General features: G+C 45.1%; 2 protein-coding genes across 7 annotated transcripts in view; one reads left to right on the top strand and one right to left on the bottom strand.

Moving 5' to 3' along the window:
- The window catches only part of TBC1D8B (TBC1 domain family member 8B), a 42,726-nt gene extending 29,451 nt beyond the window's left edge, over positions 1-13,275 (top strand). For all 3 annotated transcript variants that reach the window (XM_074914757.1, XM_074914756.1, XM_074914758.1), the window contains 9 exons: positions 401-530; positions 3,848-3,946; positions 5,195-5,263; positions 5,478-5,718; positions 6,608-6,673; positions 6,935-7,018; positions 7,781-7,837; positions 8,170-8,267; positions 8,610-13,275. In XM_074914757.1, coding sequence (XP_074770858.1) covers positions 401-530; positions 3,848-3,946; positions 5,195-5,263; positions 5,478-5,718; positions 6,608-6,673; positions 6,935-7,018; positions 7,781-7,837; positions 8,170-8,267; positions 8,610-9,020 — 1,255 coding nt within the window. In that variant the 3' untranslated portion in view covers positions 9,021-13,275. The remainder of the gene's footprint in view (positions 1-400; positions 531-3,847; positions 3,947-5,194; positions 5,264-5,477; positions 5,719-6,607; positions 6,674-6,934; positions 7,019-7,780; positions 7,838-8,169; positions 8,268-8,609) is intronic.
- A 2,078-nt stretch (positions 13,276-15,353) lies between these two features.
- The window catches only part of PASD1 (PAS domain containing repressor 1), a 55,486-nt gene continuing 44,251 nt past the window's right edge, over positions 15,354-26,588 (bottom strand). For 2 of the 4 annotated variants that reach the window (XM_074914890.1, XM_074914893.1), the window contains 9 exons: positions 25,962-26,085; positions 24,354-24,463; positions 23,798-23,884; positions 22,706-22,864; positions 21,968-22,171; positions 20,915-21,117; positions 20,060-20,152; positions 19,385-19,592; positions 15,354-18,155 (listed from right to left, as the gene is read on the bottom strand). In XM_074914890.1, the coding sequence (XP_074770991.1) occupies positions 17,985-18,155; positions 19,385-19,592; positions 20,060-20,152; positions 20,915-21,117; positions 21,968-22,171; positions 22,706-22,864; positions 23,798-23,884; positions 24,354-24,463; positions 25,962-26,085 (1,359 nt within the window). In that variant the 3' untranslated portion in view covers positions 15,354-17,984. The remainder of the gene's footprint in view (positions 18,156-19,384; positions 19,593-20,059; positions 20,153-20,914; positions 21,118-21,967; positions 22,172-22,705; positions 22,865-23,797; positions 23,885-24,353; positions 24,464-25,961; positions 26,086-26,588) is intronic. The other 2 variants (XM_074914892.1, XM_074914891.1) reach the window with 2 other exon arrangements.

The raw sequence follows: 26,588 nt of genomic DNA, 5'->3' as shown, positions 1-26,588 counted from the left end.
GAACAAGCCTCTTTTCCTCTCTCCCAGTTATGTATTACAACCTTACTAGATGGATTAGAAGACCAGGGAAATGCTGAGTGGAAGGGACCTTGGCAAGTCTCTAGTCTAACTTCCCACTCAACAGAGGATTACTGCTAGCACTAGATCACATCAGCCATGGTATTGTCTAGCTGGGTCGTTAAAAAATCCCAAGGCTAGAAGCTCTACAACCTCCTCTGGATAGGTGGTTCCCATGTTTTTTTTTATCTTTGTTACTATTACAGCATATTTGTGCTACTCATGCTGATATTCCTTGCTATTTTCCATTTTCTGCACACTTTTTATTAGGTAGTTGCTAATGTTATTGTTCTGTTGTGATAAACTGGTTCCTACTGATTTCTCGTGTGTTTGCTTTGTGCAGATTTTTTGACAGTGTCACTAACAAAGACAGTCCTTTGCCTCCAGCTGTGCAGCAGGGCTCCAGCCTCAGCGATACAAAGAGTGACCATCCAAAAGTGGATATTACTGATTTGATCCGAGAGTCGAATGAAGTATGTGTTCTTGTGGGTATGTTTTTACATCCCAGGCAGTGTTTACATTGGGCTACCTTAAAAATAGTGCAGCTACACTGTACAAACTAGAGCTGTCTAATTTTATCTAGAAACTGAGCTCTGTATTTTGTTGAGCCTCACTGAAAACCTTACAGGTTATGGCATAGGGGTTTTTTGTATTGTTTTGGTTTTTTAACTGCCTGGAAGTGCTTGCTGAGCTGTCCTGGAGTTCTGTCACAGGTCATGTACTGCGATCCCTCATTTACTTTTTTAATACGTCAACTAAATGACAAAGTACAGCAGAAACGGTTCTTGCATTTACTAATTTGAGACTTATTACTGCACATTGCAGGTAGTGGTAACATTTCATAACAACCTGTGCAGGAAACTGTGTACTTGAGTAGTTCATTGTATGGGTTTAATGACTGTTTAGATATGTGTTGGGTGAGGAAGACCAGTTAGGATCTTTTAGCATTTTCCTCCAATTTGCAAGTTTGATTTCTGCAGTGTCTAACTTTGCAGCTCTGCACTGGGAAGGAAATAGGTCTAGATTCTCCTTCTACTTTCGTTCTCAGATTTTCATGAGGCATTTCCTTCATTGGCATGATTTGTATCATGGTATTAATCCATTTGTAGATAGGTTTCTGCTCAGCCCACCTGAAGTGAAAGGCAAGTTGAGAGAAGAGATTTGTTCACACTTTGGGTTCTTTATTAGCTAGTTATTTTTAGCTGCTTTTTTTTTTTTTTTTTTCTTTACTGATTCTCAGTCGTATGTTTCTAGTGAAAGATCCACAATACATCTCTTGGAAAAATGCCCTGGCCTTGACTCAGAAAAAGATTAACTAACTGTAATTTGTGTAATTTAGAACTGTCTCTTTTGATTTTTACTGAGAAAAGGGCTTTGCCTTTAGTGGGTTGAACAAAGACAAGAAAGAATCAGAAATGTAAGTTTTCTTTAAGTGTCTTTATAGTGTTGGGCTATCAATATTGTTTCACAAGATGTTATACTGAAGAATCATGCTTGTAGAACACTTTAAGATTCTTGTAAGAATAGTTGCAAACTATTATGGGTCTTGTCATGGTGAGATCTCACAGTGAGGATGAATATTTGCAGAATAAAGAACAGAGATGATAAATAATGAAGTGCTCTTTATTGCATTCTGAAGTGTAAGCTGAATCTTTCCCAGAGATGGAATCGTTACTGAAAAACAAAGCAAAAGAAACTCCCTTTCTTCTTCCCCTGCCTTTGCAGGCAGGTGCCTGAAGCAAAGCAATAGCCTCTGATCTGGTATAGCTTTTGAACACTGATTTGGGCAGATCCTTGAAACTGAATCTCCCACTTCCAAGTTGACAGCCCTGTTCCTAGGCCCATATCCCCATTTCTATCTCATAACCTGTTTTCTGGTTGCAATTTTTTTTTCCTCAGTTGAAATTGAATTTCTTAAGTGCTGGTAAGTGTCAAAACCCCTTGTTTGAGAACTGCTGATACAAAGTGAGAGTCAATTTCCTGCTTCCCATTTTGACCAGACAGTTTCAACACAATTCTGTTCTGCTGAAGGGTTTTATTTTCGTATCACTGCGGAAATAAAACAAATTTCAAAATGGGGTGATTGCTGCAATGGGAAGTTGTCATTCTGCAGATAGATCTAGTTACAAATCATGAATAAGTGAACAGAGATGTTCTTTGTGATACTGTTGCTTTGCATGGGTAGATAAATGAGATTAAGTGAAAAGATACGGAGTTGAATTTTAAAATGATGTTCAGTTTCATGCCTTTCATGACTCAGGCACAAATGCAAGACTCATTCTTTGGCTGTCTAAGCAGGTATGAAGAAGTCACATTTAACTTGAGAATGGAAGAACGTGTTACATTTTATCACATCACACTAATTCAGAATTAGATTATACATCTTGTTTATATTGTTGCTGGGGCCGTTGCACAATACCAGTGCCCAGAAGCCAGACCAGTGAATGAGTTATGATTCAGAGATGCAATTTCTCTCTGCTTCCTCTTTGTTTCAAGTCAGAAGTAGGCTGGTGTGGCCTTCACAGGAACATAGAAATACAGTTCTGGAAGAGAGCTCCACAGGTCACCTAGTTCAGCTCCCTGTCCAGCATACCTCCTTGAAAAATGTCTACTGTTGTTAAAACTCTTAAACAAAAGAAAATCTGAAAGTACTTTAGCCTATTGTAGGGTTTCTCTGTCCTCATCAGAAAATATCCAGTCTAATTCCTCTTGGATGCTCATAAAGCACTGTCAAGGATGGGCAATTGCAGTTTTCTCTGCAATTCCTTGTTGCTATTAAGTTGTTGTTCATCATTTACCCTTCGAGCTGTGATCTTTTCTTTTTCTAGATTCAACACAACCAGTTCCTCTAACCTTTCCTCAGAGCTCATGTGCTTGGACTCTTTATGACTGTGCTGCAGTTTTTAATATGTAGTTTAAAGTACATTACTGAAAATGGGAAGAAAACACACTATGGATAAACTTCTCAAAGTCCTGCCTAATTTGATCATTTATCCCTCAGTTGTCCTTGAAGTTTGTTATTAGAACCAGTTGTGCAGATGGTGCATGGTGATCGTGGTTAGGCCATGTCTTCCTGGTTGCGTGTGTGGCTGGAGTGTCAAAAACCTTACAGAAGTAAAGATGTATCATATCCGCTGTTTCAGTTCTACAAACTAGACTGAGTTTCCTCATAGGAGGAAATTAAATTGATTTGACATGATCTTAATTTATCATATCTGTTTCTATTTTGACTTTACTTGTTTAATAATTTGTGCCATGATTTCTCTGGGAATTTATTTCTAGTTTTTGCCTACTATCCTGCTTTTCTTTAAAGGTAAATACATTTATTCTACTCCTATGCTCAGACACCTTCCCTGTCCTTCAGAGATTCCAGAGGTAGCTAAGAACAGTTCAGAAATCACTTCAACTGATTTCTGAAGTTCACTAGAGTGAACTTCAAGACCTAACAATACACACATCTTAGACTCTGCTACCCTGCAGTAGTAGTCACTGGTGATAGCAGCGTTGGATATAGAGCTGACACACAGTAAAATCCCTTCCTTTGTCTTCCCACACAGTGAACTGCTCCAGTTTCTTCTTTCTCCATCACTCTTTAAAACACCTGCCCTTTTAAAAGTCACACTGTTTAGGGGGAATGTTAATGCTCTAATAAATTATTTTTTGCTCAGAGTTTTTGGGCTCTTCCTTTGTGTCCATACTTGTATTGTGCTTAGCTGCAAGAAAGACAAAAATATCTGCTTAGATGTGTGTAGCAACAGCTGATTTAATGGAACGATGCTTTTCTTCTTAGAGATACGGTGATATTCGATATGAGGATGTTGAGAGCATGCGCTGCAGGAACAGGCTTTATGTGATCCAGACGTTAGAAGCTACGACCAAGCAGAATGTGGTGAGTGACTTGGAAGAGCTAAACCCTTCCCTCTGGTAATACTTTTTCTGTTTTGGAAAATTCTGAGAAGAGCTACATTTTCCAGGGCCAAATATATGCTTTTATATGCTGTAATCCCTCTTGTCTGCAGGGTGTCTGTTAACTGAGGTTTTGCCTGTGATGTTTTCAGTCTGTGAATCACAGCATGACCTTCTGGTCTCTTTACAAGTAACACCATTGCAGAGGCTTCTAAAGGCTGGCATATCTCTGATGCTTTGCATTTATTGGAACAGGCTGACCTATATTTCTATCTGCTGTTGTTAATTGTTAATCATTTCTCGTAGAGGCATAGAGCACTGTAAAATGTCCACAGTGCTACAGTAAAACAATTAATCACCTGCATTTTTACTTTTGGGAAGCAACCCCAAATGTCACTGAAAAGATGATTGTACTGTGTTGAACGAGGGTTGCTTTTTGTCTGAGGCGTGTGTGGATGTCCAGTTGTGTGTGCGTGGTGTGGTAGCTCTTCAGCTGCCAATACCATCCTTCAAGTTCAGACTCTTGAATGAAGGTGGAGGTTGCAAGGTGCTTCCTTTGCCTGTTTTCTTCAGTGGCTCATTTCCAGTAACTGATGGCAATACTAGTCTATTTTAACAAGCAGTGCTTCTTTCTGTAGTAAATGTGGCTTGTAGCGACTAATGCTAAATCATGCTGTTGGTTGTGCTAAGATGATAACTATTGTATTTCACTTTACAAAACATACTTACTGTGAAGATGGAATCTGGTCGTGTAGCTAACTTTGTTTTAAAAAGCTGTAAACATATTTTTTTCTTAAATTGAAAAAATGAGGAATCAGCTTCACTGTTGAGAACTGAACATGCATTTGGCCATTATAAAGGAAGCTATATGTTACATCATTATAGATAATTGAGTTTTATGTCCTGGGTTTCATAGTGTAGGCTCCATGTATGCAAGTAATGTGACTAGCTTTAATTTTTTTGGGAGAAATTATTTCTTTCAGTCTATAACAGGGGTTAGACTAGATGACCTTTAAAGGTCCCTTCCAACTCAAACCATTCTATGATTCTATAATCTTCTGATTGCTTTTAAGAAGAAGTTCTATTCTTACTTCTAATTGTAACATGCCAAAACCTGGAATATTCAAACAGTGTCTTTTAATCTAAGGTTAAATCTCCCATAACTTCATCCTGCAGGCTTATTCCAAGGAGAGAAGACTCATTAATTAATTTTCTCTTAATTTTGTTCCAGCTACGTGTTGTGTCCCAGGATGTAAAATTCAGTCCTGGTGATCTTGAAGAGCTTTATGAGTTATTCAAGGTAATGTGCAATTTTTCTCACTTACCAAACACCCATCTTAATGGTAGACTGTGTTACAGGTATGAAACAGTTTTGACAAATGGAGATAAAAGCTAGATTCAACATATGTTTTTCATGTCAGCTTTAAATCAAATGACATAGTTAACTTCCCACATCTTTCATTTGGAGAGAGTTGTTGTTTCAGAAAATCTAACATTTTATCTTTTCTTTGCAGAAGGAGCACTTTCTTTCCTGTTATTGGAATGTAAATAGTCCTGTCTTGCAACATCATGATGCCAGTCTGCCATATCTTGACCAGTATCGGATTGATTGCCAGCAATTCAGGGTTCTGTGTCACCTCTTGAGCCCCTGGTCACACTGTGCAAACAGAGACTCGCTTGCATTGTGGACATTCAGACTGATGGATGAGAGCTCCGACTGTCTGATAAACTTCAAACAATTTGCCTGTGTTTTTGGTATGAGAACAACACATATATGCAGCACATTCACAAGGGAACTCCCATCTTGGGAATAGTCCTGGAGTGTATCACCTTCCATACACTTTATAAAGACCCTAAGGAGACTAGCCTCTTAACTTGGGATCAAATAGTCTCATTTTTATCATGTGACATTAAATGCAAAGACTATTTAAATGGCAAGCCAAATGCTGAAATTGCATTTATAAGCTTGAGAGTGGGAGCTACACTATTTAGTGAATTATAAAGGCTTGAAGTTATGGAACTATGCTTTCATTTTCTTGTCTGTATTTCACCATAAAATAGCTAACACAAGGCTTTACAAACTAGTAACTTTCCAGAGATGTTAATCCCCTGGAGAATAACCTTCTATTTGAGATTAAATTTAAACATGACTTTACCATCAAAATGTCAGAAAGTTAGGAAATGGTATGATCTCATTGCCCAGCCTGTTTGGTTAATGATAAATGCTTCCTCATACTAAGCCATCTCATACACAGATCGTGCAAGATGACCAATGCCTTATATCTCTGGGGAACTGAAAGTTCTCTTGATTTACTACTGTGTTCCCTTTATCAAAGTGACTTTTCAAAGTGACATTGTTCAGGAAACAAACATTTAAGGGAAAATGCTGAGAAGACATTATTTCTTTGGTGCTGTGGTTTTATTTTAGTAAGTTAGAGACATTATTAGTGTTCTTTCCTCAGTGTAGGCAAAGCCCAGGCTCAGATGCAGGTGATACTCCCTTCCTTAAGCTTCATTTCTAATTATACTCCATGTAAGGTAGGACACATGCAGTTCCAACCTCCCTGGGTTGTATTTATTTAAGAGGGTGTTTTTTAAAGGTTGGTCCAGTTGAACAGACTGTCTTGCCTCTTTCCTCTAACAGATATCATGTATAACGGAAGTTTCACTGACAAACTCAAGCTTCTTTTTAAGTTGCACATCCCTCCAGGTAGGTGAGAGGTAGTGGCTTTTAACATCTTGCATGGTTTTTTTTCTTAGCTTTACTTTTCTTCCTATTGTCACCAGTCCTGGCTACAGTACAGTCCCATAACTATAATACAGTTCTTCCATAATGATGTATTCTTTGGGAAGGACTTAACCTGCTCCAGCACCATTTCTCTTGATAGGTTTCATTTGTCTGTACAAATTTTTTTTCACTGCTTTGGGTAATGCTTGGGAGCCCTAAACCCACTTCATTTACTTATTGCAGCTTTTACTGAAGTAGAATCTCTAAGCCCTTCCAAAGGTGGTGATCTTTCAAAAGAAGAACTAATCCACTTCAGCCAACTCAGTGGTAAGCTCCAGAGTGTGACGCTTTGCCCGCAGAATATTAGAAAGATTCTATTAATTATCTCTTGGTGAAAAATGGGGAGCACTTTTCTGAAAACTAGTAAATGGAGATGGGGGAATTGCATGGAAATAGGGAAGTGTATTTGCTCAGCATTTGTCAGCATAGCAGGCAACCTCTTGCAGTGGTTGTTGAAGTGATGACCATTTCACTTTTGCATTCAAGGCATAAAGAAATTATATTTCCTGCCTCAAGAAATAAAATATCCAAATCCATAATTATTTTGGGGCACATATGTAAGCGTTTCAAAATCCTTTGCTTCCATTTTAAACCAAGTAAGCTGAAAAAAGTTTTGTGGAGTCTGTGGAGTTGATAAAACATTCTGTTTGGAAAGCTGTGCAGTTTTACTTCTTTGGAAGACACCCTTTTTTGGTCTTTAAAAATCCAGAAGTACCTTGTCTGTAATACATGGGTACTGTTCTCGCCACTGTTCAAGAAATGGGTCATGAACATCATGAAGATCATTTTCTTGATATAACTGTTGGCAGTTTCTTTTGTGATCTCCAGCCTCATGGTGGCTTCTATTTTTATAGTAAGTATACAGATCTTACCATGTGGTTTCTTCTCAGCCTAACTTGTTATGAGAACACAGGGGTTGGTTAGGGTCTTGATCCTTAAGGAAGGAATATTTGATAAAAGGAAATGAACCATTGGTCTTGTTTTCTCAAAGAAATAACTTTTTCTTCTTTTTCTTCTCGTAAATTGTAGTTTCATCTGTTGGGGATAGTCTTGAACGTGATTCTTTGAAGAGCAGCCCAGAAAAAGGTAAAGAATCCTGGGGACATGTTTGGTAATTGTGTGTCTCTTGGGGGAGTAGAGCTGGGAAGTGGTGTGGTGACAAAGTGTATGTATGTATTCTAACGTCATCTCTAGCGTAGTGCTAACGCTGTATCCACTTCTCTAAGTATAGTCCTGGGCAGCGAGAGGGCAATGCAAACTCTGATCCTTTTTAGTCCTTGGCCCCACCGCTCTGTTGAGAAGGAATGACATTGAGGATGCCTGTTCTTCAGCTCATCATCCTTCATAGGAAGCTCTTAGTTCTTGTTTGTTCACTTTTTTTTTTTTCTCTTTTTTTTTTTTTTTTTTTTGTCAAGTAGGAAAGGGGAAGGTTGATATTCAGGCATATCTGAAACAATGGCAAGATGAACTTCTTAAAAAAGAAGAAAACATTATGGATTTGCCAAGAATGAATCAGGTAAAGTCTGTCCGAATCTTATTTAAGTCTATTTTTGATTGTTGTGTATCCTTTAAGTTCTGTTAGTAATTTTCTAAAGGATTTGTAGGATCCCTTAAATTTCAGACCTTCACATTAATCATTAGACTGAGTTTTTTTAAACTGCTGTAACTGTAAGCTTATGAAGAGAGGGACTTTCATATACACTTAGTTTATGAGGGCTGGTCCCCACCCATGTTGTCATTAGAGTAGTTGTACCAGGTGCGCAGCAGCAGCAGGTGCTGGATGAAGGTCACAATGTGTAGTGAAACAGGACGGTTGTGTTGCTGTTCTCTGAATTGTCTCCTCTGTATCTGTCTGTAGTCTCAGTTCATCCAGTTCTCAAAAACTCTGTACAATCTGTTCCATGGGGATCCCGAGGAGGAACTGTTATATCAGGCTATAGCGGTGGTTACCAGCCTCCTGCTAAAAATAGAAGAAGTTGGGAGAAGACTGCAGAGTTCCACATCAGCAGTCAAAAGTCCTGTTGCCGTTACGGAGGTGCCTGCTGAAATCCCCAGGAAAGGGCAGGAGGAAAGCAGCTCTGAGCAGACTGAAGGCAGCAGAGCACAGAGTTTGAGAGACAACCATGAATGGTCTTTTGCCTTTGAACAGATTCTGGCGTCCTTATTAAATGAGCCAGCCTTTGTCAGATTTTTTGAGAAACCTCATGACATAAAAGTTAAAATAGAGAGTGCTAAAAATTTACAACTTAAGGCAAGAATCAGAGTGTAATTTTCTTTACCTTTGACTCTGAATTAACCACATAAAGCACTTACAAATGAAGATTGTTACTATGGAATTTGAGTCTGGTGTTTACATAGGGAATGGAGTTTGAAGAGTTAGCTTTAAATATCAGATTACTGGTATGTAATGTAAATAAAAATAGTTTGAAGCACAATTACTTTCTTGCATTGTTCATAAGTTTCACTCTGAAAAAAAGTACTGAGTAATAAACTGTCTTTACCATGTTATTAAAATATGCAACATTGCTTGGAAATACTGGATGTGACCTGTTGCGAACCTATCGAATGACAGCTGTTACAATGTGTGCTCTCCAGCTTCATTTCTATTACTGTGGTGAAAGGAATGACTTCCAGCCGTTTTCACTTAAAAGGAGTATCGACAGCTTAGAGGTTGTCTTCCAGGTTAGTTTAATTAGTTATTTCCAAACTTGCATGTAGACTGGGATCAAAGCAGGGTCAAGACTAAGAATAGAGGCTGCAGTAGGCACAAGAGCATGAGGTTAGAGAAGGAAGTTGTCTTGCTCTCAATTTCTCTGCTTTGGTGTTACCAGTGGTCCTGGACTCTTGCAGATTCCAGCCCCTTGTTGGCAGTTTGCAGACTGCGTTCTGCCAACCCATCTCATTTTTTGCAACAAACAAATGGTTTCCTGCTTTTCTAGCTCAGCCTATATATGAGTTCTCTCTCCCATTTTCCTACCAATCCTCCTACAATACTGGTGAAAAGAATGGAAGCTTGTTAGGTCGTCCAGGCTGCACACAGATGCGAAAGCTAGTACAAATTGTTGAAAGCAAGGGAAAGCAGTGGCTAAATCTGTCTGATCACGTGGTGGTTGTCATTCATCTTGCAAGAGGAGCCATTGTTGGCTTCTTAGGAGCATGTTGATGAAATCTAGTTTTTCTTGTGTCTGGAAAACCCAAGCACAGACCATCTTTAGCTGCTTCACAGTTAGCTGAATGCTGGCTATTGAACAGCCAGGGACAGATTACAGTTGCTCCTTTGCCTACCCTGAGTCCATACCTCAGCCTGGTAATTAGGGTTTCTTTTCTATAGCGCTCTGGATTATTGCTGCTGTAATATTTTCTATCTGCCAGGATTCATGGCAACAAGAAAATCCTCTGGAATCTGACTTGAAATTTTTAATATATTAAAAAATGATATAGTAAAGATCCTGTGCAGGCAAGCTCTGCCAGTGATAATGCTGATATATGTTGACCTTGAACCTACAGTAGCTGGTGCTAGAATGGGTTTAGAGAAGGAGGGGAAGACCTTGTATTTTAACAGCAACAAAGAAGTAAACTGGGACTCTGCTAAACTGGTTTTAAAAGGCTGTTTCTAAAGCCTGTGTGACAATCTTTCTCTGCAGAGCAGCATTATTTTTGTACTGTGCATGTTTTTTGTAAAGAAGCAGAATGGGGATGGTATCATTCACTGGCACTTTTCTTGCAATACTAATATGAATAAAGAACAAAATGAAATTCTGACTTGTGTTATAAACACTTGGTGAAATACCATCATTGCAATCGGTGTTGAAGTTCCCATGCTACTTCTGAAGAATACAGTTTTGATCAGGAGCAATGAATTTATGAATTAATTATTCTGTTCTCCCCCATACTCTCAGGTATTATTGTAAAATAAAGTTTTATTGAATGAACAGTAACTCCAAAAACTATATCATATATGTGAGAAATGAAGCTTTTTTCAGAAGCCTTCATCAAGTAATTAACCTTGATAGAATATGATACTGATTTGTATTTTTATGTGTAAAATATAAAAACTAATTCATACGGATGTGTTTCTGAGGCAAAGTAGGGCAACACTGTGTTACTTTTAAAATGTATTTACTCACTCTTTTCCTAATGTTGTTTTAGTAATACAGAGCAGATGATGTATTTGTTCTAGTCCAGGACGTACTCAGATAAGGTTTGCTCAGTAAGTAATTCTTCTGCAAATAGCTGTACTGAAATTAATGGACCCCCATGAAAATAGATGCAGCTGCCCATCCAAAAAGCTTTTGCAGGTTTATGATGGATTATTATTCATTTCAAGAAGCAGTCAAAGTTATGAACTATTTGCTAAGCAGGAGTGCACAGAGATATGAAAATCTTAAAACTCAATGACATTTTTCGTTTGAGAGCCAAGATGTTAAGATCTAAGTACAGAAGACTCTACTGAAGGCACCTGCAGAACACAATCGCCTTGTGACATTAGTTGGTTTGGTTATGCAAAACTGAGCAGCTTTTTAAAACACTATTTTCTATTAGTTTATTTATATAGTTTATTTCAATTCAATCCAAGAGACTGTAGGGCCATTAGCAATTATGTAGTAGCTCATCTCAGCTATCATATCTATGTATAAAGAGAGATTACCAGCATATATATGTATATAAAAAAAAATAGATTTTAAGGTGAGAAGTTAGGATATATAGGGGGACACTAGCTTTTAGTAACTGCATGGATTTTCTATTCAGCTTGTTTCTATTTTTTTCCAAAAAGAGTAATGTCTTTAAATCATTCCTGTAATACGCCTGCAGGTTGATCCAACAAGAGTAGTCAGAGTGGCGGGGCTCCGCAGGCCGGAGGCTGGAGCAAGGTCACTCGCTCCACAGTGTGCCATAACACTGAGGGACACTTGTGCTTTGCTTGTGACAGGGTAACTCTGGAGTCAGGGTCTAGCTCCTTCCCTTCCTGCTGTGGAGGTCGGCTGGCTAACATATGTGCAGGGTCAGCTGGGACGGGGGGAGCTGGAGCAATAGAAGCTTTTGCCCGCTCTTCAGTCCCAAAGGGTGATGCCTTGACTTTAAAGCCCTGGGGCCTTATCTGGGCACGGAGATCGCCATGCGATACAGCTTTTTGGCCATCTGAAGTTCTTGGTGATGCAAAGCTGAACCCAGCTTGCCATCGTGGTGCATTGGGGCGCTGCGGGTGCACACACGTGTTGCGGGAGGTCGGCTGCCCCTGTAGCTGGGAATTCAGCAGAAGTGCTCACAAGAAGTCTGGCAGTTGCGCAGCATCTGACCCAGAATTACTCAGCTACTCCCCAAGCAGGGGACTTTCCATTCAAATTGTAACGGAAGTTTTTAGAAGTATTTCTGAACTTTTGAACAGTTCATTCACAAACAGGAAGCAGCGTGGTTGAGTACTGATGTGTCACTTCACGTATCCGTCCTTTTTTTCTATAACAATTTTCATGACGTTATCTCTTATTTTTTTTGGTTCAATCAGAAAAACTGAACGAATGTGCAGCATTCAGTACAAACTAGACAGTTGTAGGTAGGAGATAGATTGCTAAAACTAGTGATGCTGTTTATACAGTTTTAAAATTGCACTACCTGCTGCCATATCACCAGTGTGACTTGGCAGCTCTGCCATGGTTATTTATCCCGAAACGTTCTCGGTGGCCGTTAGCATTCACTGCACAGTCCCTTCTAGTGGCTAGGCCATTATTATTGTTGCTGTGCTCATAAGATGCCTTTTGTCATACGTAACCCTTAGCCCAGGGGGAGGGCTGGCAGAGCTGTGATGCTCCCTCTCTCTTGCAACACGGCATGTGCTCGGGGAGCCTGTGGCTGTTGCCCACGCTCCCAGAGAACAGCAGCAGCCCTGGCCACCCCGAGGAGCGGGCTGCTCAGCCTCGCTGTGCGCCCAGTTCAGGGCTGGAACACATGAGGGGAGGGAATAGCTCAACTAATAGTAATAAAGGTACGAACCCTTTCTACCAGGGGGAGAACTGCTTCTAAGTCAACCAGTAGCATTTCCCAGGACATGGAAATGGTCACTGCCATTTGATTCAGAAAAAGCACTCTGTGTTTCCATCCATTCCTAAAGCAAACCACTTGTTCATCACTAATGGCTAGATGAGAATGTATTTTAGAAGAGTTAGCTACCATAGAGACTAAGAAATAGCTGTGTGTTGATTTTTTTTTTTTGCAGTTGTTATCTGGACTAAAACATAAAGATATATTCTAATTTGTTTCCAGAAAAATAGGCTACGTTGTCTTTTTTGCTATAGCTTTGTCACTTTACCAAGAAGGCAACACATGTTTGTGTTGGCAGGTTGGCTTTTTATACAATGTGTTGTATGCAGAAGTACTGTAAGACAAATGGGGTGTTAAATAAAAATGTGTTTTACTTGAGAAAAAAAAAAAATCTGCGTTTGAGGCACTATTATTTCTCATGATGGACTGTTTCAGAAGTTCCTTTAAGAGCACTGGTCATGTTAAAGCTATGTTTAGCGAGTTCAAAGCTTTTCAAAGCAAGGACCAAGCCAAAAACCATGCTAAGGTGACAACCTCCCCAGAAGTGTAAATGAAGAGGAAACCCAGATTTTGAAGCCTAGGCCTAGTTTAGCCTTTCATACAGCCTGGGCTTGCTTCAGTGCCCAGTGGGCAAGTGCGTTAGCCCAGGAAGAGTACCGTTACGTGGTTTTTGCATCCAAATTAAAACATTTACAGTGTGCAGACTTGTCTACACTGACTCTGAGGCCTTGTTCCAATTTATGCGGTGCCCCTACTGCTGGCCCTGGAAATCCCCGTCTCCATCTTGAGCCCCATCCCTGCAGCTGTTTTTACACATATGCGATGGCTGCTGCTCATGGGCCTCTTGTGGAGCAGGGAGCAGATTCTGATCCCCATCAGACCCATACCACCCAAGGAATAACAACAGCACAGAGCGTGTAAGAGGTCTTACAAGTAGTATTTTATTTCTTCTTTTTTTTCTTTCTTTTTTTTTTAAAATACTATGTACAATCTGTTTAAAGCTTGTTAAAATGCATGGGCTCCCACTCAATGGAGCTGTGCAGGGACATAGAGTCAAGACAAATAAAATCTTTACTGTTCATCTTCATAAGACACTTTCTTTTTCCCATTACAAAATACTTTTAAGAATAGTAACATTTATAAATGTATCTATATTCGACATCATATAAAATAAACCAAGATTTATACTCAATTCTAATATTTTTTCTTATTTTCTTTTTTTTGCATGAAGTATATACAATATATACAGTAACTTTTCACTGTGTTTGTCAAACCAGCCTGATTATACCCACCAGGCTTTAGCTTATATGTACAAATATGCTAAAAGTGCAAGACTTAATTAAAGCTGCCTGTGTTTTCAGAGGTCTGGAATTGTGTGGCCTATATATACATTTTAATATACAGATATACACATATGTGTATATTAAAAATACATGTATCTGTATATCTATATATAGAGAGATATATAGTATATAGGTGCTTGTGTACTAGAAAGCCTCAGAACATTAATGACTAATAGATTGACACCAACCCTGGAGCCCAACCCCGGCGCAGGTGGCATCAGTCATGTTCCTTCTGCTTGTCACCACAGGTCACGCTTGTGCTGCCTCATAAGCACCCGAGGGTGTGTGACCCAAGCCCAGCAGCAGCTCTCAATTCCAAATGAGTCCCAAAAACACAGGTCATAGCTAACACCGAGGTAAACAAATACAAATCAACCTGAATAAAGAGATTCATTTATTCATGTATTTTTTGAGAGTGAGTGATGATATAAGGCAAAAATCCCATGGCCCTGACTCAGCCTTTCCCCAGCCCAGAGGCAGACCAAGCAGGGACCAAGCAAGCCCCAAAACGGGGCTGTGGGATTTTGTCCTTTGGAGCATGCCTGGAAAACACAGCTCTACCCGCAAGCCAGCAGCCGGGCTAGCGCCTGGGGCGGGGGGACACTGGCAATAAAGGGGGAATTGGGCACGTGATAAAGTGCGTTTTACCTCTCTTGTTTTATCAAGGCCAATCTAACATGTAAACATCCTTGCAAACCTCCTGTGCTCCTTGATGAGTGGCTGCGAGCAGGGATAGCTGTGCCACCCTCCCCAGGCCTCCCTGTCTGTGGAGCCCAGCGCTGCCATCAGAAGGGCTGTGCCCATGGCACAGCCCCATCCGGCACACCCCCCACCCCCCCAGTCCCTTCCCAACCCTTGGACTTGCTTTCAAAGCCACAGCAATGCCAGAGCACTACTCTGCCTTGGCTACCTCCCTACCAAGACCCATTAAAAAAAAAAAGTCCCTGACCCCCCCAACCATCACCATGGCTGAGATACACTTGATTGACACCTGACATGTCTGGGCTTATGTACAGTGATGGGACACTCTAGAACAGCCACGGTGGTGTGTTGGGGTGATGCAGGTTTAACAGGCAAGATCGGAAAATGCAATCCCCTCCTGCCAGCCACACTGGGCCACTAATTGTGTACAATAGCAGAGCCCTAACGTAAATGGGTGTGTTTGCCCCCCTCCCCACTGTGCCACTAACATTATGTGCCAAGGTTGGGGGGGGGGGGGGGGGGGGGAATAATTAAAAAAACCCACCAACCAACCCAAACAACTCCCCCAAAATACAGCAAACACACACACACACACACACACCCTCCCCCTCCTGCCACAACATTGTGAGCAACCCTACTGTCTTGGGATGGGGAGGGGGGGGGGTCACCTGAAAAGTAATAGTGCTTTTAAAGAAGAAAACAAACAACTAAACAAAACATTTCCTACGTGAGAAAGGCTCCACGCTGGCCCTTGCAGCAGCCTGTCCCGTGCCGTGCAGGGAAGACACCCCCTGCTCGCCCCAAGACTTGGGCTCTAAGAGCCAGGGGTTGGGGTGGCCCCAGCCCATGGCTCCACTGCACCCACAGCTACTTGTAGGGGTTCGGGGGGGGGGGGGGGGGGAGTGTGGGGGGGGTGCACTTCAAACTGTGCCCAAGAGCAGCTGCGCAGCCACCCCCTGCCCAGGGGCCAGCTGGGCCCGGCTGCACCAGCAAGGCACTAGCCCCGATACCATAAGCCCAGGGCTAAGGGCTGCCTGGCACCTCTGTGGCTGCCTGCGATGGCCCCCCCAGAACACTGCTGGGGCCGGGAGGCTGCACACCCCCCCTCCGCCTGCTCTGCACCCTGCGCTCTGTAACCGCTGGCACACCAGCCAACGCCAACCCCTGCACAGGTGCTTACCAAGGGAGGGGCCCCGTGGCAAGCCGGGGGCTCACACAGCTTTTGTTCACATGCCCACCCCTGCCCTGGCCAAAACACCAAAGCAGCCCCGTGCCTTGCATCAGCCCCACAAAAGCTCCCAGCTGCTGTGGGTGCACCTCGCTCCGGCAGCCCGGGCCCCCCCACCCAATGCAACGCGTCAAAACCCCTTCCCCTTCCCCAGGAAAAACCCGGCGGGTGGGAGACAGCCCCTCGTGTGCCGGGGCACACAAAGGCTGCACTCAAAGCCATCTGGGGCAGATCTCTCCCGCTCCCCGTTTCATTCCTGAGCTCTCCAGGAAACTCAGGCTGCTGCAGCCGGCTTCTGTCAGGCTGAAACAGTCAGGGTTTTTTTCTGCCCCCATGCTACCGAGCCCACACGCTCATGCCTGGACCCAAAGCTAATGAAATCATCCCAGTGCTGCAGCACAGAAAAGGTGTGTGGCTGGTGGGGGGAGCAAGCTAGCTAGCTGTATCTACAGCATTAGATACCTCTAGCTATAGATATATATATATCATCAGCTATCCCTATTCTTTCTGCATGCTAACTTTCCCACTTCCCCCCTTTCTCTGAATGACAGGGCTGCTTGGGGTTGCTTGTGCCAAAGGCTGCTCTGTTGGTAAGCACCAGTGTCCAGCTGCTGCAATGGTTGATGAGCCAAGAAAGCAGCTTGCACAGGAAAAAAGCAAACAAATGCAAAAGAAAAAAAAAAGCTGGGATTCAACAGAGGGTATGAACTAGCTCACCCCTAAACCTTGCCCTGACTGACAGATGGATCTTTGCTGCTAGATGGAGCTAGTCCTAACTACCCATTTTCTTGCAAAATTATAGCAATGGCCTAATCCCTCTCCTACATCTGGGCTCTAACTGTGCCCAAAGTTAGTACTCAGCTACTAACACATCAGAAATGTACACTTCCATTTTTCCTTTGGAAAGACACAAACAGTAGGGACACTTAACTATACACCCACTGAGGAATAAACTGTTTTTTTCAATTCATAAATATAAACTTATAGTTAAAAAGTGACAATTTACAAAAATACAATTTATTGCTGACCCTACGGGCTTGTAACATCGCTTGTGTCGTTGTGATCATACGTTTCAGGTTTGCCAAATTGAAACATGACCTAGCAAAACCACAAAGTTTGCTGTCACATGCTGTTCTATGCTTTGTCTTCACGTATAGAAACACATACAACTACATCACTTGAAACAGAACAACCAAAAAAAGAACGAGTAAGGATTCTTTGTCTGTAACCTGACAAATATTTGGCTACAGGGAATAAAAACCATATAAATTTATCTGTACTTGTTAACGAAAATAAAACATGACAGATATCTTACTAGCTGCGATGTGAGCTGGTATAACAACAGTAAGAAATTCAGGCAAAAGTGGTGTTATGTAAATTAGCAGCATTATCCAATCTCCTGGAAAACAAAAAATTGCGGGACTGAGGTATAGAAAAAAAGGAAAAAAACCCACAATGGACCTACTACAGTGAACCGAGTTATGTACATGGTAATCCAGTGGCGTCCTGTGGACCAGTACAGTCTGTGGATGTGCTCCAAACGCTGGGCTTAAATTCACAGTGACTTTCAGCATTGAAGTCCTGAATGGAAAAGGGTTTTCTCCGTTGCAAAGCAATCTTCGTGGTGACCTGGTAACTGACCTCCCTGCAGCCAGAAAGGCATCGCCTTCTAGTTGTACCGCAGGGCTGGGCAAGGGCACGTACAGCCACTGGAGCAGCATCACGGACCGGCAAAATCCCAACCGAGGAGGCGTCCCCGGAGGCGCCCGCCCGCCGTGGGAACCATCCCCCCAGCCACCACCGTCCAGCTGAGCCCGACCTCACCCATCCCGTGCTCTGACGGTGTCGTCCTCCCCTCCACGCGCACCAGGGCGCCGAGCGAGCGGCTGCAGCCTCAGCGGTCCCTTCGTCCTGGCCCCCGCGCTCAGGGCAGCTGCATCTCGGGCAGGTCCGGCAGGTTGCAGGCCTGGCCCTGTGTGTGGCGGCTCTGCTGCTGCGGGTGGAGGAAGTAGCTCAGGGGATTCTGCTGTGGGGGGTGGGGGGGCTGGAAAATACGCTGTGTTGGACCCCCAGGCACCGGCTCAGGACCTTGCATCTGCCAGAGACACAAATCCTACAAGTCAGAGCTGCCCTGTGGCCCACCCGCTCCCTCTCTTGCTGCAGGGCTGATGCTGAGGCTTGTAGCCAGGGGTGTGAGTATCAAGTCCTAACGGTTATCCCCACCCATCAAGGCTTGGGATGCTGGTGCTATCAGCATGACTAACAATGCCTGGAGAGTACAGAGGGGAAGCAGGATCCAGCCGTCCTCCCAGCCCCATGAGGAGCCCAGCAGGAATGGAGACCGCCAGAAGCTACTGGGACACAAGGTAAAATCTGCAGGACATGCAACTTCCCTCTTCCATGTGAAAGATTTTCAGGCAACCAGTGAAGAGGTTGTAGAGCAACCTTGTCCATGTATCACCCCGTGGCTGGTACCCCAAAGACCTGGACTTGCTGGTTCACCCGCTATTAAAGGCATTGTGGCACCAAAGCCTGGTTTTCTGATGCTCTGGAGCTATTTATCTCCCCCAGCATCATCATTCTGCTGTCCACATTGCTAGTCCTCAGGACCTCAGTGCAGCCTGTAAGAACATGCTCGTGCTCACATTTGCTAGCAACGATTCATTTCCTGCCTAAATCCAGCCCTGTTGCATGGTTACTTTCAGCTGTACCTACTTCCCCTGCTTTGATTTCTACCATCTTTGCCTGGAGAATTGTAACTTACCTCTGCCAACCAGGCAAGTCTTGGAGAGTGTATTACTAATTTTAACAACCCCTCTCCTTGGCAGCATTATTGGTTTGGCATGCATTGATGAAGCTGCGCTTTGAAGAACCAAAAACACCTTCTCCAGAGATTTGTGTTGTGAAACATCCATTTATTAAAAGAAAGCAGTGATGGCAGCTGATAAAAAACCTTGCTATGCTGAGACATAACAGCAGGAGGCATGTTTGCAAAAGAGCTTATCCCTTATCAAGTTTCACATCTCCAGCAAGACTCCCACCAGAGCTCCTCTGGATGACAAGTGGTGTTTGAAAAACCGAGAATTTCTTCTGGACACTAAACGATAACCGAGTTCGCTGGAAATTACGGCCTTGAACAGGCACAGAGCCAGCCAGGAAAGGCTGAGCACTGGGGTACATGCAGATACAACGGGCATGGAGGATGTGTGAGTGCACTGACCAGGTTTGACTAGCCAGGTAAGTCCCATTTCTTAAAAAAAAAACCCCGACCCAACCTCAAAGCCATCCCTGTGCATCCTCAGAAACCTATTGCAGCTCCATTACCTGAAGGTAGAGACGGTGCTGCTGAACCTGTTGCTGTGGCCACTGGTGGAGGTGAACTGGTGTGTTTGCCTGGTGGGATGTGAAGCTGGTGTGTGGGATCATCAGAGACGGGGAGAAAACGGGTGATGGGGCTGGAGGTCGGACGGTACTACAGGTAACTGGTTGCATCTGTATTGGGGGAGGCAAGATCTGCTGCTCTGCAACGAATCTGCCACAGGGAGGAAAATAAAATGTGAGAACCCAAACCCACACCCACCGTTGGAGAGGGCCCTGGGGAGCCCAGGTGCTGCAGGAACCAGACTGGAGCAGGGTTTGTCAAAGCATGCAGAGCCCGGCGAGAGCAGGCCACAGATATCCCCTTCCCCATCAAGCATGGACTGCAACAGCATAAATTAAGGTTTTTAAGGCTATACATCTCCTTCATGACCTCATTAGGCATTTTAGGCTTTGCTAAAGCCATAAAATAGTTCAAAAATATTTTTTAAAGCATTTTAAAGTTCTTTGTAATTAAAAAAATATTCTCATTACTTTTTCTCCTAACCAGTTGAGCTGCTTTTTCTTTTAGGACTGAGATTGCCTTAACATGATCACGTACAAGTTTTTCAAAGTCATTTTCAGTGCCACAAAATGCCCTGCTAAAACACTGCATGAAAGCAAGGGCCCGCAAAGACTCACTTTCCTTGCTGTCTGCTGGCACTGCTCTGCGTAGACTGGCTGCTGCTGTTGGAGGCGGGCATCATGGCTTGGATAGACTGATCCAACAGCATCCTGTGGTGGAATTAAAAATGAGGACAGTCAGGGATGGGAGAGGTCCAGACTCCTGACTGTCAGTCCCTGGAAACAGATCCCTGAAAATTCTCCCTGAGAGCAAGCAAACCATCACCCTGAAAAAAACCTAATGAAATAGGCGCTTGTCACCTTGTCTAATGTACTCGCAGAGGTGAGCTGAAACGTGCTAAATCTTTCATGTAAGAAATATATTTTATAGATGGTGAGACCTTCAGGGTTTATCTTGTTTCCTTACACAGTATTTCAAAACGGCTGGGTCCTGTGGGTAGTGTCTGTAGATACCTCCCTGAAAGGTGGTTGAATAGTTTGGGGCAGTTGAATGTTTTATACGTTTCTATAGAAGAAAAACAGCTTTGCCACGGCACTTGTCCTGGCTGGAGAAAAGACACTCTGGAGCTTCAGAGCAAGTAGAGACAGGTTTGGGAAAGGCTGTCCCAGCTAGTTTTTCCTGTTCACTCCCTCTGACAGCAGCAGATGTCCAAAGGTTACTGAGCTACATGGACAATTTATGGATATACGAAGGATTTCAGGCTCCTGAGGGATTTCAGCACCCTGTTTGCATGTACCTCGGGCTCACCATTAACCCAGACCTTTGCAGGAGGGAACAGCCCTACACCCCTGCTGTGGCATCCAGGGACCATGACCCTGCTGAGCCCAGATGCGCCTGCCTTCCCCATCGCCCAGGGATTGCTATTCTCTGTCACCGCCATCAGGTCGGTCCCAGCAGGGCTGCATTCACACCTGAGGCTCCTGTCCTGGCTGTAGTCAGACTGTGGTTGCCTTTCGCTGCTGTCAGTCGTCATCTGTGCAGCCACTGTGATGGGATGTGTTTGTGAAAACACCACGGGGTTGTTGTAGAGGGGCACTGAAATGCTCGTCTGCCCCGGCAGACGTATTTGCTGGGCATGGTTTCCTCTCATTAGGTGCTGCTGCTGCTGCTGTACCTGGAAGACATAGATACCCACGTAAGTTTTTAAAGCTCCCTAAGAGAAAGCTAAAATAACTGCTTCCAGTATGCAGATGGGAAGATGAGAAGGAACAGTAGGATATTTTCCCTGAACACAGCAGTAGGCACAGTATACCTATGCAGGACAGCCAACCCATTTGCATTTATTGCTCCTGCACGGCAGGTGCCGGGATCCCCAGCAGTGGGAGCAGACGGTCTCTTGAGAAATCAGAGTACTAGGGTAAGGGCACACAAGGCACGAGGGAGAGGAGAGAAGCTTAAGAGAGGAGGAGTGGAAATCTGAAGTCACCAAAGAAAGTATCTCATCCATCCTTTAAAGCAGTAGTTTCATCTTTTTTTGCTTTTGGACACCTCAATTCTTTCTCAAGAAGATGTGGCCATCTATATAGTGGATTTAGGTCTAGTGTTGACAAACTTGTTTTTAAAAGCTGCCTTCCAAAACTTCTCAGGCAGAAGGAAATTGGTCTTTTAAAGTTATTCTTACTTCCCCACATTACAAAGTCACAACTCCCACTGGCTACGAACAAGCACCATGTTGCTATCACAAACAGAAGCAAACAAGAGCCCAAACCTCCCACCCAGTTCCTCTCTGGTCACCAGGACAGCTCCAGCGGTCCCCAGGGTTTAATGCTTTTAGGCAACCTGGCTTTTATTTTTACAGCTGAATGACATCATTCACCACTGACTCGACACAAATTTCGCAATGCCAGCTATGGAGTAAAACCAGCACAGAGGAGATGCGTGGGGCTGCGGGGAGAGGGCATATGGCAGACAAGTATTTAAACGCCAGGAAAGGGGACAACGAAGACAAGGAAGCAGCCAGAGACCTGGGCGGCTGTGCCGCAGGGGTCCCTGAGGAATTGGCGCGGTGACGGCAGGGGGGTGCTGCAGAAGGGCTTCGTCCCCATAAGGCCTGGCTGTTGTGACTTCTTGGCTGTGGTCTGCCTGGGCGTCCCCGGTGCCGGTGGCCTCCTGGGGCTCGGGTGTTGCACGTTGTTAAAGACGACAGGGATCGGCTGCTGCATCAGCATCTTTAAATAAAAGAGACACTTGAGCTGTTGCAGCAGTTGTACTGCCTGAGAGGTACTGTCCCGGCTCCCAGGCTGTCTCTGTCAACACTGCGACAGCAACGTCTCTAAATTCAGGGGCAAAGTGAACCACAAATAACAGAAAATCAGATGTTAGCTTGTGCCTAAGCATTTATTCAGAGCCACCACCATTCCAGCCCCATTATGCCTGTTGCATTTTGCAGGAAGGGCACTGGGGATCCAGCAGCACTAACCAGCCTCTGAACCACCGAGCTTTTTGTGAAGGGAGGACTTCAGATTAGCTTGGTATAGTTTTTTCTAAATCATGCAAATTACTGCTTCAATACTTAAGCAGATACTGACACCACTCATCTCTTGGGAGACACTACTCCCACATCTGAGACCAAACTACCAATTTATCCAGAGCTCATTTCTAAATGCTTCTGACATTGACAGTTTTGTCACCAATCTGCGGGCTCAAAGGAAAAGCAAATGTTTTGTGGGTTTGGGAATGCTGGGGGCAGCGGCAGTGGGTACCTGCAGGTTGGAGTCCTGTACTAGCTGGAGTTGCTCCTTGATGACGTGGAGCTCTTCTTGCTGTGTCTTGATGTCAGCCTGCAGTATGCGAGTCCTCTCCTCCAGCTGCTCTTTCAGCTGATGCATCATCCCCAGCTGGGTCGGGAAATGGTACACTGGCTGTGGAGAACAGAGAGCAAGATGACAGGGTAGGACCAGTCCTGCTACTACTCACATACATAGTGATGCTGGCTTCAGGAAAATGACTGCTTTTCAGCTTTTGGCATAGAAAATATGATGCTGACAGAAAATGTCAATTGCACATTTAAGGAAAGTACCACTGTACTTCCAGAGCAGCAGCCCAACTGGCTCACACTCAGTGTCTCTTAAATTCCTGAGCACAGGTAGTGCCTATGCACAGCACTCCTCTGTCCCTTTAGTGACACCATGCTCATTTTGGACCCCTTGCATTTTGGGGCAGACACCGCATGCAAACCCTTGCCACACCTCCAGGCTGGGTTTTCAGTGGTGCTGATAATTATATTTGCCAAGTGCCAGGCCCAGGTTAGGTTGTAATCCCACCCTGGGATCCATCCTTCACACCGACATTGGCCATCCTCAAACCCTGTATTACAGCCTGACTGTGTATTGCACTGACCTCAAAGCTCTGTGAGGACAGGCCTCATTGTTTTGGTTTATGACTTCCACATTTTTCTTGTGTGTTGTTTTGTTTTTTTTTTTTTAATTTTCTGGCCTAACTCAAACCTTCCATGACATACCCTTCCTCTGCCAGGGCAGTAAAGCTGTTCAGCATCATATCAGCCTGTAGTTAGTTGCTAGCAATTCAGAGATGACCCTTCAGCAGCCCCCCAATGGTTTTGACCAGTGTAAACCTTCTAATCTATTTCCTTGTGTGTCCTGCTTTGTATCCTTGCTGAAAGAAGTGGTTGCAGTGATTTTGTTGCAGGTGAATCTCAGTAACAGAAAGGTTCCTGAAACCTTGCCCCCATGCTGAGACTAGCCAGCAAGGAGGTAAGAGCAGTGAACTGGAGCCACTGAGACCGCCCCGCTGACTGGCCATACCAGTGTGTTTAACAAAAATAAAGGACGTACCATCACCGTGTGCTGAGAGGGGACTGCCGGCTGAGCCACGGGATGCTGAGGGAGGTGTTCACCAGGGGCTTGAGGAGCTGCTATGGCCTAGAAATGAAAACTTTGCCTTATTGTAGGTCCATAGCACCTCTAGTGCAGAGTTGGTGTGACACCAGCTCGTACTGGTGACAAACATGTTACGAAGAAGAATTAGACAACTCCAGGTGGAGATCTGAGGATGAGTCTGAAGGGAGAGTTTAAGCTCCTGCATGCCCCCTGCTAATTGCAAATCCTCAGTGTCAGCATCCATTTTTGGATAAAGGCCATTTCATGTGTACAAACCCCATGAAAAGAGGGCTCTCGGAGTGAGGAGTTGTTTGGCCTGGGGGAGCAAACTGAGCCCTGGGAGGAGGCAGCAGAGGAGCCTGCAGCAGCTCTCCACAGCCCTGGGAAATCCCACGCTCAGGCCCAGCACACTCAGAGGTGGGAATCCAGCCTCTCTGAGGGCGAGATAGAGGTTTGTCATGCTCGTTTCTTTATGGCCTCAGAAAGGTTTTTGCTCGCTGGGACCACTGACCTGAGCGCTTCCAGCTGACGCCAGCCGCAGGGCTGCCTTCTCCGCCTGCCCCCCCGGCACCGACGACCGGGTGGGTGTGCTGGTGTCCGTGTGGCGCATGGATGACGTGGCTGGAAAAGAGATGGTTTATTGTGATATGGCAGACCCGTGCCTGGCTAAGCCTGAACTCCACCTATGCAGATGAGCAGTGGCTCAAACGCTGCCAAACTGGGTCCCCAAACTGCCACTCCATGGTGCCTCTGGCTCCCCGCCTGACTCATGGGGTTCTGTTCTGATGTTAATGCCCCGTTTTTGTCCTCCCTCCACAGGCATCTCCAGATGAGCATTCCCACTCTCCCACTGGCAAGTATTACAAGAAAAGCCCTCCAAGTAGGCTCCTACCCATGGCCCTGCACGCATGGGCACTGCAGTCACCTCATTGCTGCCCCCAGGGCTGGGGGACACTCGTGGGAGCTGGCATGAAGCCGTCAGCAAGGCAAGCAGCCTTCTGCACACTTGCAGGGATTTATCACCAGGGACCAAATTACCCCATAACAAAAGTTTTGTCAGTGAGGTTCAGGGCTCAATGAAATTGCTCCATCTTAGCAAGTCACCTCCTGTCCCCTGAGTCACAGCAAACAACCACAACCCTCAGCTGGTGGGAAACTGAGGGAAAGCTGCTCTCACACTGGCAGTCTGTTAAGAGAGAGGAGTCAGCATGTGGCCACAGCTCTGCTGCCATGCCATAACTTATTATGGAATCACAGAATGGTTTGGGTTGGAAAGGACACTAAAGATCACCTAGTTCCACCCCCTGCCATGGGCAGGGACACCTTCCACTAGCCCAGGTTGCTCAACCTGGCCTTGAACACTGCCAGGGAGCTTCTTTGGGCAACCTGTGCCAGTACTTAACCATCCTCACAGGGAAGAATTTCTTCCTTAGATCTAATTTAAATCTCCCCTCTTTCATTTTAAAACAATTATCCCTCATCCTATCCCTACATCCCCTGATCAAGAGTCCTTTCCCCATCTGTCCTGTAGCCCCTTTAAGTACTGTGAGCTGCTATAAGGTCTCCCCAGAGCCTTCTCTTCCCCAGCTGAACACCCCCAACTCTCTCAGCATGTCCTCACAGGGGAGGTGCTCCAGCCCCTGATCATCTTCGTGGCCTCCTCTGGACCCTCTTGAGCAGGTCCATGTCCTTCTGATGTTTGTGCCCCCAGAGCTGGACACAGCACTGCAGGGGGGGTCTCACGAGAGCAGAGCAGAGGGGGAGAATCCCCTCCCTCGCCCTGCTGCCCACACTGCTCTGGATGCAGCCCAGGACACGGTTGGCTTTCTGGGCTGCAAGGGCACATTGCTGGCTCACAGTCAGTTTTCCATCCACCAACACCCCCAAGTCCTTCTCCTTGGGGCTGCTCTCAACCCACTCCTCACCCAGCCTGGATTGTGCTTGGGATTGCCCTGACCCATGTTACAGCACGGTAAGTCAGTCCTGGTGCTTGGCACCCCGCTTGCACGCTGACTCAGTCACTCCCCCAGCCGAACCCCAGTATTTTGGAGGCTGCTCTGCCCTCCAGCCCTCTTCCTTGCCCTCACGCTGGGCTGCCCCCGGCTGCGCTGGCACCTACAGGCGGAGTCGGAGAGGGCGGTGTGCGAGGAGCGCCGGGAGCTGTGGGATGACAGTGACACTCCCTCCCGGCTGGCGTCCTGGCTGCTGCCGCACTGCCCCACGTCCAGGTAGCTGCTGTGGCTCTGCGGGGAGCGAAGCACAAGCGGTGAGATTGTCAGCAGGAGGGGATGGTGCTGGAGGGGACCTCCACCTCCCTGACCGCTTGTTTTTGGAGAAAAATAACAGTCTGGGTGCGTAGAGGGCCAGCACTGCAGCATCACACCACCAAAGCCTGGTCAGCCCCTCAGTATTCACCCTAAAGCCTTCAGGCACCCTGTGCAGACAGAACCCTCAGGATCACACCCCAGGCACCCCTGGCTTTGGGGCAAAGCCACACATTTCTGTCACGGGACACCCGTCTGATGGCAGCAGCAAGTGGCGGTGGAGGGGACACAAACGCTCTAGTGTGCCACCCTCCTGCTCTCCTGCCCATGGAGCTGCGTGCAGATGGAAATATGCTTTTATAATTAGCTTCCTTCTGCCCGATTCTTTCCGGGATGTCACAGTTCGTTGGCCGTGGAGCAGTGTGGGGTGGTGGCAGAGGTAATGAATGAAGGCAGGAGGGGCTGGCTGGCTGGGGAATCAT

This window comes from Athene noctua, chromosome 11, assembly GCF_965140245.1.
Source record: "Athene noctua chromosome 11, bAthNoc1.hap1.1, whole genome shotgun sequence".
Taxonomy (NCBI): domain Eukaryota; kingdom Metazoa; phylum Chordata; class Aves; order Strigiformes; family Strigidae; genus Athene; species Athene noctua.
The sequence above is the reverse complement of the archived record's forward strand: the minus strand, read 5'-3'. Positions and strand labels throughout refer to the sequence as shown.